This window comes from Nothobranchius furzeri, chromosome 1 (genome assembly GCF_043380555.1).
Source record: "Nothobranchius furzeri strain GRZ-AD chromosome 1, NfurGRZ-RIMD1, whole genome shotgun sequence".
NCBI classification, from domain to species: Eukaryota; Metazoa; Chordata; class Actinopteri; order Cyprinodontiformes; family Nothobranchiidae; genus Nothobranchius; species Nothobranchius furzeri.
In genome coordinates, this window is record NC_091741.1 from 74313063 (window position 1) to 74325729 (window position 12667).

At 40.3% G+C, this 12667-nt stretch overlaps 1 protein-coding gene across 1 annotated transcript in view; it reads left to right on the top strand.

Moving 5' to 3' along the window:
- anxa5a (annexin A5a) overlaps positions 1–12667 on the top strand; it is a 38823-nt gene that overhangs the window by 5873 nt on the left and 20283 nt on the right. The window contains exons 4-5 of the mRNA XM_015951264.3: positions 4616–4710; positions 11184–11297. Of these exons, the coding sequence (XP_015806750.1) occupies positions 4616–4710; positions 11184–11297 (209 nt within the window). The remainder of the gene's footprint in view (positions 1–4615; positions 4711–11183; positions 11298–12667) is intronic.

Below are 12667 nucleotides of genomic sequence, written 5' to 3' on the forward strand. Positions count from 1 at the left end.
AAACAACAACAACATATTCCTTAATTTTTTTAATGAACAATTACAAAAGCCAAACATTATTTAAATTAAATTTCAGTTATAAAGCACCTTCATGTTACCAATCAAGGCACCCCAAAACACTAAAAGCAAGGAGCACATAAAAAGGTGAAATAGAGAATAAAACAAGTATAAAGCAAATAAAAAAGCAATACATGCAACAGGATAAAACCTCATTTTAAAACACAATTCAACAATTCAAAAAGAGAAAAGATGCTAAATCAATTTTGAAATGAGGATATACAAAGAGTGTAATATATTGATGTATATTAGGTATTAGATGGATGAAACAATATACTGTTCAGCCGGGCCCAGTTTATATTTTTGGTAGTACCATGGTGTCACCTAGTGGGGAGCTGGTGAAATGGAGTGAATGGCGGAAGTGAGGGAGAAAATAAAGAACGTGTGGACTGAACATGACGGCGGTTCTTGGTGTCTTCATTGTTATGGATATATTAACAGTTTAGCATCAGTCAAGTTATTACAGTGGCGACGAGGATGGGATAATCCTCAAAGAAGAAAAAAAAGGAAGACCCTGGAGGAAGGAAGAAAGTGGAGTACCTGGGCCACCTGATTGACAGAGAAGGATTGCATCCAACGGAGACAAAGGTAGCTGCCATAGTAAATGCACCCCAGCCCTCAAATGTCACAGAGCTACGGTCATTTTTAGGGCTGTTAAACTACAATGGCTGGTTCATGAAAGACCTGTCAACCATTCTACAACCGCTACACCAACTTTTAAAGAAAGAAGTACACTGGGAATGGACACCAGAGTGCATGACAGCATTTGATAATGCAAAAGAACAACTAGTAAAGAGCTCAGTAGTGGTTCACTATGACACCAAGAAACCCCTGAGGCTAGCTTGCGACGCATCCCCTTATGGCATAGGGGCGGTCATGTCGCATATCATGGAAAATGGAGATGAGAAACCAATCGTTTTTGCATCATGTACCTTGACGGAGGCAGAAAGCAAATACAGTCATATCGAGAAAGAGGCATTGGCCATAATATTCGGCGTGACCAAATTTCATAAGTCTCTGTATGGTAGAAAATTCAGTTTGATAACTGACCACAAACCACCCCTTGCCATCCTGGGACCCTAGTCCAAAATCCCCACTTTAGCTGCATTGCGGATGCAGCGATGGGCGTTGAGACTGATGGCGTATGACTACAGTATAGAGTACAGAACGTCGGCGGAGAATGCAAATGCAGATGCATTGTCTAGACTTCCAAAAAAGGGAATGGATAATACCACAGAGGAGAACGGAATTTTCTATTTCTCAGTAGTAGATGAACTTCCTGTACAGGCTACAGAGATTGCGCAAAACACTCTCAAAGATCCCGTCCTGCGTTAAGTACTGGAGCTGACTCGGATGGGTTGGCCGAACTACATCAAAGTCGAGACACTAAAACCATATTTCACCCGAAGGAATGAACTGTCAGTGGAACAAGGGTGCATTCTATGGGGAATTCGAGTTATCATTCCGCCAGCACACCAAGAACAACTACTGCACAACCTACACCAAGGACACCCTGGAGGAAGCAAGATGAAAAACTTGGCCAGGAGCTACTTGTGGTGGCCTCAGCTGGATAGAGATATAGAACATGCAGTACAACAATGTAACGCGTGTCAAAGTGTGAGGAAACTTCCAGAAACGGCACCTCTACACTGCTGGCAGTGGCCTACCAGAGTGTGGCAGAGGATACATATTGACTTCGCAGAGAAAGAGCAGCACAATTTCCTTGTGTTAGTGGACAGTCATTCAAAATGGCTGGAGGTGATCCAAATGAAAACCACCACCACAGCCAAAACGACTGAGGTGCTGCGAAACATTTTCTCTTCCTACGGTCTCCCTGAGGAGATTGTTTCGGACGATTACAAGACATTTCTGCAGAACAACGGCATCAAACAAACCTTGGTACCGGCTTACCATCCCGCTTGGAATGGAGCCGCAGAACGGGCCATCCGGACCGTGAAGCCATCATTGATGAAGCAGGTGCTGGATGAGAAGAAGCAAAATATCACTATAACAATGCAACACAGGCTTGCAAACTTCCTATTTTCTTGCAGGTGTACACCACACAGTGTTACAGGATGTACACCCGCTGAACTGTTCCTAAAACGTCAGATTAGGACCAGATTCTCCCTGCTGAAACCAGATCTTGCTAAAGTTGTGGAAGGCAAACAACAGAAACAGAAATACTACCATGATGGACCAGCCTCCACGTTGAGACATCTGTCAGAGGGGGACTCAGTTGTGATCCAAAATTTCCGCGGAGGAAGGGAGAGATGGACTGAGGGAATCGTGGAAAAGCGACTGGGACCAGTCACTTACTGGGTGTGGAATGGAGTAAATCGACGGTCAGTGCACATTGATCATCTGCTGTATAAGCGGCCATCCAGTCCAGAGACAATGGAGTTCCAGGAGCAGCAGACGGGGGTTCAAGATAACTACCCTGCAGTGGTCGAGCCAGATTTTTTTTGGGGGGGGGGGGGGGGGGGGGGGGGCACTCCTGGAGCAGTAGGTGGTAGCCCGTACTCACCTGAAGCTACACCATTACCACAGATGCAGGCTAAGGACATGCCCGTAACACCGTTACCGGTTTCAGCGGCTGCTGACAAGGCAGTGACACCTGCCAACAGTGCAGCCAGGTCCACTGAGGTGTTGGAGCGCAGATACCCTCGGACGGAGAGGGCACCTCCCAAACGACTGAACTTATGATGATGATGAAAAACAAAGAGTTTCTGTTGGAAAATGTAAAAAAAGTGTCTTCACTGTTATGGATATATTAGCAGTTAAGCATCAGTCAAGTTATTACAAAGAGAGCTCCTGTCTGATTTTGAGTTGGTTCCAGAGTCTTGGGGGACAAAAAATGAAAGTCACTCTCAGATTTTGATTATTCCTTGGGACCACTGAGCGTTGATGTGGATGGAGCATGGTTTGAATGAAGATTTGAAATATGCACCTGGGCCACTTCTGCAGCCTTATATACATGGATCCAACATTCCAGTGCCAGTGCCAATTAGGGTTGTCACAGTAACCGGTGTAGCGGTAAACCCCGGTAAGAAAGTTGACAATAATAATAACCGTCTTGTTTTTTAAAAAAAACTATATTATCTCTGTGGGTTACCGTAGCTGCGGTGTAGGCGCGATGACCCTTACCAGCCACCGTATCATCTGCTGAAGTTGCCGGCGGCACATGCGCGCTTTGCTGTTTACAACCAAAACTTTCTTGAAACTAAAGCTGAAATAATGGCCAAAGGAGGAGACGGCAGCGCTCAGGAGGACATTTTTTATCCCTCAAAGAAGACAAAGGGAAAGTACGGGCATTTTTTGGATATTTGAAGAATGCCGAGGGAGTTTATAGAAGACGGCTATCCTGTTTGCAGCACGTGCAGAAAAAGTGTCTGTGAAAGGCAGCAACGCTTCAAATCCCATGACACATCTGCATGACCATCACCCACAACTCTACAGTCAACGCAAGGCAAGTTAACGTTATCGTTTTAGCTAAAATGCGTGATCCGAGGATTTGGGTTGAGGGAGAATGCAACGAGTCGCTATATAAAGCAGCCGCAGCGCCGCTACCTGCATATAAACCGTGTCGCGGACACCGCCATGTTGAAATGACGCTATGCATTACGGGGCTCCCAGGGGCAGATAAGAGTTGGTCTCTCTCCGAGAATAATTACGAATTTAACAATGATTACTGCCTGATGACATTTTCCCACATCTGCAAAGCTCACTGGAACACAAACCGATGACAACATTTTCCTGATATAGGGTTTATTACTCAAGTAAGGGTAAAAAAGTATCTGATTAGAAGGCTGGTTGAGTACTGAGTATCATCTGGTCTAATATTTTTTAAATGATGACATCAAACAGACAATAAATACGAAGTTTTGGGCAAATATTGGTATTTTAAAGACTGAAGGGGAAATATGTAAACAAATAAACAACATAATTACAATATAATAAATTGTAGGCAAAATTTAGACACAAACTGAGGACAATATTTTCCTGATATACAGGGTTTATTTAGTTTCCTGAAAATTTAACATGTTTGAAAAAAATACCGCGATAATACTGAAAATCGTGATAATTTTGGTCACAATAACTGTGAGGTTAAATTTTCACACCGTGACAACCCTAGTGCCAATGAAACCAGGATAGGGAAAATGTCTTCCCATTTTTTCACATTGCTAATATATCTGTGTGCAGAAATTTGTCTCCAAAAATCAAATTGACTCAGTACTGTTTACAAAGGTCCAACCCAAAGGCATTCTAGACCTTCAGATGAACCCTACTCCTCTAAATCTTGTTTAAGAGTCACAATCAGAACATATGGATTCATCCCAGCTAATAAAGTGATACTGAACCAGTCATGTTGAAATTGCATGTTTTTTTGGTAATGTGCAGAAATATCATCGGTTGGATTTTTTTTTTCACGTTTTAAATAAATATTTTCATTTTGGTCAGAATGTCAAACACGTTACTTTCGATTTCTAAAATACAACCAAACATAGGTTTTGCATGTTTTAAACAATTTTTCATTGTTTAAATTTTAATTTCCAAACAGGTACAGATGAAGATACTGTTCTCATGGTTCTGACAGCTCGCTGCAATGATCAGCGTCAGGAGATTAAGGCTGCATATAAAAAAACCTACGGAAAGGTAAGGCAAAGGATGTCACTTGGTCTGAAGAGGAGAAAATGCAACAAAAGTAAAAGCAGGAGTGAATTCATCTGATACTGAACTTTATTGTATTCAAGGACCTTGATGCAGGATTCAGAAAAGCTTTTCAAGAGATTAATAAATAAACCAGATTAGGGGACTTTTATTCTTCATGATTGCTGTATAGGCTATTGATTTACACATTGTTAGGATTTAAATCAAAAACCTATTAATAGAAATAGGTCATGTGTTCTGCTTGTTCACATAATCAGTCACTTGTATTCATCGATTCCTACTTTCACAATAAACCTGAAATTTTAATTTACTAATAATAAAAGGTGAAAGTCAACACAGGTGTTTTATACTCCAGTTATACAATTATAAAATACAAAATCAACAATAAAAGATGTAAAATTAATAGAAATGAGGAGAAGGCAATAAAAACACCAACGTGCATAAAAGCGGATGCACTGGCTTGCTGCATTTACCGATCAATCAAATGAGTCACAATGTGAATTAAATATTTAAAATACATATGACATTTTCTGCAAGCGACATATATTAAGAGTCCTAGTCTAATAAAATAGCCTGACAAAAGCAAAGACTTCAATGCAATATCCAGTTTCTATCATAAAATATCACAAAGCAAAAGTTGACATTCAACAATCTTTCAGGGAAATTTCACCCCAGAAGCGACAGGACAGGCAGTCCAATTTTCTGCAGCCTCCATGGACCAGAACGCCGTGCAGTTAGTTATAGGAGACACAGACGTTTTATGCTTTAGAGCTCCTGCTGTTCCATCACACCATCGAGGTGTTTTATGACCACCTGTGGAGGTTATTATGAGGTATTCTGGCAAAGGTAATTACTGCCTGAAGAATAAATAGGAAAGGTAGACCGAGAGTCAAAATATACACCAGAAAATCATAGAGGGCCCTGTGGATTATCTCAGAATATACAGTGTTTTATTACCCTGAACATGTCTGTTTGTGTTTTATAATTTCAAATCACTTTTAGGATGTGGTACCAACTTTAAGATTGTTTTAAACTTGCTGTTTAAATGACATCAACAATCAGAAATGAGGTTCTTATTTTCAATGATGATTTGAAGTAGATGTTTAGTAATGAGAACTAAAACGTCATAATGGATATAGATAAAACCAACTGTGATGTTATAGTTACAGTGCAGTGAAACAAATATTTGTTCCCTTCATAAGTTTATTTGGCTTTTGCTTTTTTGTCACACTTAAATGTTTCTTGTCAGCCGACGTTTGAGTTTTGGACAACTATAACCTGAGTGAGCTCAAAACAGCTATTCCAACCTGCTCTAATTGGAAAACAGTTGCACCTGGTCATGCACCTGCAGTCTTTGTGATAGCTGGTAATTAGTCTCTCACATTACTGTGGAGTAATTGTTTTATTTCAGTCGCCTAGGTGGGTTTTCCTGCATGAACACATTGTGTAGGGGTCAAAGGTCAGACATTCATAGGGTTCTCTTGAAAAAAACAGAATTATTGGGTGTTTCTCAATACCAAGGAACCTCGCTTTGATAACTTGGCCCCGCCCTGGTTGCCTAGGAGATACGTCATCAGGAGCCGCAAAGACGTGTTCGAATGTTCATGTTCTGCCGAGGCATGTGTTCTCTGTTTGTTAGCTGTTTAGCTAGCTGAGCAAGAATACACAGGAGGTGTCTTGTAGCCTAGCCTTTGTCCAAAAAATAAAAGGCTTGTTATACATTTATGAATATATTTATCTCCTGTGCCACATGATGCTACGTGACTGCCGTGGAAGCCACGGTCACGTGATGCAAGTCTGTTCCATTTCACCGTTTTCTTTGACCAAGGAAGGACAGTGTCCTCAAAAGCAAGGCGCCTGGCCTCACAAGACATCGCCTTGCAGGGCCAGGTGCCTTGACAATGAGAAACACCCATGGATCTGTCAACTAAAGCAAGTTATTAAGGTTCTGAAGCAGCAAAGCAGCCTGAATAATACATGAATTTTGACCTTAACCAGGATCCAGTGAGACCTGTAGTTCTTTAGATGATCAAGGTTTTTGTGTTGCTTGTTGAGGTCTTTTAGCCTTGATGTTATCGAGGTTTTGTTAATTTGATTTCTACCAGTCTGGCAGTAATCAAGCTTTAGTGTAGTTGCCAAAATTGAATGGAGATTAGCAAATATAGTGGTTAATCACACTTAACCCCTTAAAGCCTGACGTATGAAACCCAAATACATTTCAAAGGCTGTTTTTAATCTGATTGTCTAATAATGGTAAAAGAAGTTATCAATTTTATTTATTATATAATAATACAATATAATATACACTACCGGTCAAACGTTTTAGAATGCCCCACATCTGTTGCAGAAGTTCCCATAAATGTGTGTGTGGCACTTGTGTCCAGTTCATCCCAAACCAGCTCAATGGGGTTCAAGTCTGGAGACTGTGCTGGCCACTCCATGTTTTCAAGCTTACCATCTTGTTCTTTTTTCCTGAGGTAGTTCTGGCATAGCTTGGACTTATGTTTTGGGTCATTATCTTGCTGTAGGATGAACCCCTGGCCAACTAGGCGCATACCAGGAGGTGCTGCATGGCGTTGGAGAATGCTGTGGTGGCCATTTCGGTTCAGGGTGCCTCTCACTCTATACAAGTCACCGACCCTGGATCCAGCAAATCAGCCCTAGACCATCACACTTCCTCCTCTATGTTTGACAGGGTTAGGGTGCTACACACTGTGGAACCATCCTTTCACCTACTTGACGGCATACAAAGATCCTCCGTGATGAACCGAAGATTTCAAATTTGGATTCATCAGTCCATAATACCTTCTTCCAGTCTTCAGTAGTCCAATGGCGGTGTTTTATGGCCCAGGCAAGCCTCTTTCTCTTGTTCTGACGTCTTAGCAGTGGCTTTCTTGCCGGAACTCGTCCAGTCAAACCTGTAGGTCGAAGCCTTCTCTTCACAGTTGAAACTGAGACTTGCTTACTACGACCACTATTAAGCTGTGCTTGAAGCTTTTGTCCTGTGAGCCGCCCATCACACAAACTCTTGACTCTCAGAAACAAGTCCTCTGATGCAGTTTTGGCTTTGGGTCTGCCAGACCTTTTCCTGTCAGACTTCGCCCCAGTTTCTGAGTGCCTTTTGATGGTGAAGGAAACTGAACTCACTGACACCTTGACTTTCTTTGCAATTTCCCTGTAAGAAAGACCCACATTTTTAAGTGTTATGATGGTCTGTCTCTCTTCTATTGTTAACCCTCTGGAGGCAGGTGTTGCAGATTTGCAACGTTAAAACCTACAGTACCTACCTGGTTACTCCACATATGTATTTCATGAGCATTTTTTAACTCAGAAGTACCCCTGAAGGACTTAGTGGTTCGTCCTTTTATCGAAACTTATTTAGAGCCTGAGAGGGTTAATTGCCTTTTTCTCGCCATTTTTGTAGCAACACTATCTGCAGTACATTACTGTTCAACTGATGCTCACGAGGGTATAGATAGATAGATAGATAGATAGATAGATAGATAGATAGATAGATAGATAGATAGATAGATAGATAGATAGATAGATAGATAGATAGATAGATAGATAGATAGATAGATAGATGATAGATAGATAGATAGATAGATAGATAGATAGATAGATAGATAGATAGATAGATAGATAGATAGATAGATAGATAGATAGAGATAGATAGATAGATAGAGGTAGATAGATGATAGATAGATAGATGATAGATAGATAGATAGATAGATGATAAATAGATAGATAGATAGATAGATAGATAGATAGATAGATAGATAGATAGATAGATAGATAGATAGATAGATAGATAGATGATAGATAGATAGATAGATAGATAGATAGATAGATAGATAGATAGATAGATAGATAGATAGATAAATAGATAGATAGATAGATAGATAGATAGATAGATAGATAGATAGATAGATAGATAGATAGATGATAGATAGATAGATAGATGATAGATGATAGATAGATAGATAGATAGATAGATAGATAGATAGATGATAGATAGAGATAGATAGATAGATAGAGGTAGATAGATGATAGATAGATAGATGATAGATAGATAGATAGATAGATAGATAGATGATAGATAGATAGATAAACTTTATTGTCCACCTCGAATTGAGGCAGAAATTCGCCTTTGACATGGCTCACCTTACAATACAATCCATATCGCATTCACACAAATATATAAAAGACAATTAAAAGGTATTAAAATGTTATCATCGTAAAAAAAACTTTAAGAATTCAAAATTGTAATTGCAGTGGGAACAAATTATTTCTTATAGACACCTTTCTTGGCCCTGAACCTCCTTCCTGATGGAAGTAACTGAAAATGTGGGTTCAATGGATGGGTTGAGTGTGCACTGATCAGGGTAGCCTTCCTGTGCACTGCTCGCTCGTGAAGAACAGAAAGTGGGACCTGAGGTGAACCTGTGATTTTGCTGCCTAATTTAACAATGCGAGAGAGTTGTTTTGTTTTTAACTGTAAGAAAGTCATACCAAGCTGCAGTGTTGGGAGTAACGCCGTTTAAGTATAACAGCGTTTCTAACGGTGTTCTTTTATAGGTAACGGAATAATCTAATTAATTACTTTACCCGCAGTTACAACTCCGTTACCGTTACTGGGGACGGAAGGTTGTGCGTTACTATGTGCTTGTCGAACGCTGAGCAACAGGCTTTCTGACCGCCACACTTCAGCTGCAGCCAGGGAGAGAGAGGTGTCGGCGCGCTAGGATGATGTCGACGCCAAAACAACCAAAACAAAGTGGAGACTCACCTCTCACATCAGGAAGAATCTGCGTGTTTCGAGCATTATCCGTTCTTTCATAATCCATTGTTGAATTGTGATCGGCAGAAGCTTTTCCAGTTCACGCCTCACTTTTTACAGCAGCGGGCCACGTCTTCTTTTATCAAAACGTCGTTTCTGTTACTGATAAGGAAATGCGTGCGTTAAGCAGTGCGGTGTGTTGAAGCTGTCATCAGCTGATCAGGAGCTAAGGAGGCAGATGTTTTCATCCAAGAGCATCACGGCCCGCAAAGAACGAGGAAGACGTGATGAATATCTACGGCTGCAGACCCCCCGCAGATTCACTGCTGCAGATTTCCACCTGCAGCAGTGAATCTGCGGGTCTGCAGCCGTGCCCTTCTTGGCGTGACAGTGGGACGTCCTGAAGGTCCGCTCACCGGTTCACCACTCAGACGTCCTGATCTTCTACCTTCCTAGATCATCCAGCTGTAACCTGTTTCTGATCATGTCTTTAGTCCCGCTGTAACACTGATGCATCAGTCTCAAACGTCATGGAGCTCAGGTGTTATTAGAACTACCTGTGTGTGTTTACCACCCAGCTTCAGCTCTTCTGTGGTTGGGTCTGACCCACGTTAGTACATTTAAGTCCTCCATCAGGCTTGTGCCTCTTCTAGTGTCATTTTAAAGGATTTTATTTATTTATTTAACTGATACTAGATTACCAGCAACAGAAATGCTGCTAAAAACACACAATTATGTGAAGCTGGAAAAATTAGAATACTGTGCAAAAGTACATTCATTTCTGTAATTTAACTAGACCGAGATACCATTTAAAGGCTCGGGAACCTTTACAGGTGTTTCTATTTGCAATTTTAAATTTTAGCTGATTGGGGTTTTGTTAAATATCACACAGTGACCTTTTAATAGTCTAGATAAGTGTAATGTTCCTATTAGTAGTTCCTCCTGTTAAGTGCTTATTTATTGAAATTATTCAGGTTTATAAAAAACATTTGGACATACATTTTATTATGTTCCAGTCATTAGTCATTTATATTTCACTATTGTAGTAATTCTTCCATTCTTTAATGAAAAAAGTAACTAAGTAGTTACTTTTGTTGGTAATTAGTTACTTTTATGATCTTGTAACTCAGTTAGTAACTGAGTTACTTTTTTGACAAAGTAATCAGTAACTATAACTAATTACTTTTTTAAAGTAACGTTCCCAACACTGCCAAGCTGTAATATTGAAAGTTAGAATGGATTCAGTCAGTGATTTATATACAATTGTTAGGATGTCCTTGTTCACATTGAGTGCTCTTAGCTTCCTTAGCAGGTGGAGTCTTTGCAGCGCTTTCTTGTAGACACCGTACAAAATACGATTTTAAAATACTGCAGCTGTTTAGAAACATTGTATGTTTTGTGTATTTGGATTATTTCAGCAGATGAAGTTCCCTTGATTATCATCAGTACATTAGGAGCAAAATCACAAATATGTTCACACGTTTTCATGTAAAGAACATTAAACCTGTTTTGGACAGTATTCATTTTACTTACCTTTAATACAAAACATTCTGCCTTTATGATTAATAAGTTGTCGTTGTTCATTAAAGCCCATGCCTCTGAAAACAAGCTGATTTCTATGCTAACACAATTATTAATGATTTCCCTCCTCTTGTTCTTAATCTGTGTTTGACTGCAGGACTTGGTGAGTGCTCTGAAGTCTGAACTCGGTGGGCTGTTTGAGGATCTGATCGTGTCCCTGATGACTCCACCTGTTTTATATGATGCTACTCAGCTACACAAAGCTCTGAAGGTGAGTCAAAGTTTTTGCCTTGGCTGGGATTAGGCCCATAAATACTCATCTCCGGTGATTAAAATTACATCACAGTGAAGTTTCTTTCTTCCATGAAATAAAATTTTTTTCCACCTTAAAGTAGATTTAATGCAGCTCTACAGCTTTGCCTCGTTTAGTATGCACACATTTATGAATGGGCAAATTGGTTTACATTTCCATCTGCACCGGTGGCCCGGCTGCAGCTGCTCTCCTTTATCTCTGCTCCAGCACGGCGGAGACGCTCTTACAGATGTGCTGCTGGAGTAATTCAATTATACATGTTTGAAACCAAGACCAGCTCTTAGGCAGAAAGAGGAACGGAGGGGGAATTCTGTGTATGTATAATTGCTTGTGAATGCAAAATGTAACCATCTATTGTGCTGAAATGGGGAGCTTAAGCCCCCCCCACCCCCACCCCCGTTGGCTCATGGGTCCCCGTAAGAATGAAAAAATGAATGCAAGTCAATAGGGCTAAAAGAGCTATTTTTTAATCTGCTTTGCCTTACGCCCTGGATTGCACATATGTTGTACTTTAGTTTAAATGAAAACTAATGATGGGTGTTTCGACCACACCAGTCATGTACTTTGAGATTCATCAGCTTGTAAAAGTTCGTAATTAGCATGACTACACACCAGACGTTGATATGTTGCATATATGACGTCACTACAGAATCTCTTGTCCTCTAGCATAGCTGCTACTTACCACACGGTCAGATTTATGGTGGTTCTTTCCTCCTGAAGGAAGGATTTGGTTTGCTGAACTTACAGCCTTTTTCCCTCTGTTTTCTCCGTGTCTGGTTTCATGATGTCACTTTGGTGATGCGCGTTTGTACTCTGACAAATGTTCACACAAAACCTAAAATAGCGTTCCCCTCCTTATTGAAAATAAGCGCTTTCTAGGCATCAATATGCGTATTTAAAATTCATGGACATCATATGTGAAATCCATGGCACATAACTAGCGGGATTAGAAAATAGCGTTTGTAGCCCCGTTGACTTGCATTCATGTTTTTGTTCTTCTGGGCACCCATGGTCTGGAAGTAGATGGGTGTAACTTAGGCTCCCTATTGTGTTTATTTGTGACCCTGACAGATAATCACACTCAGCTGCTTTTGATGCTGGTTGGCATGCTAAATAATAATGGGTATAAAAAGGTTCTTCTTCTTCTTCTTCTTCAAAAAGCACATTGTTGTTGTTGCCCAACTCAAATCAGTTAAAAAGCAGGAAAGAAACAGTTTCATTTTCCTGGAACATAAAGTCAGCAGATGCACCTAAAGCGTAAAATCTTCAATTGTTTTAAATCTTTTCTAAACACAGCATAGTAGAAGATTTGTTTTTAATTTTTTTGC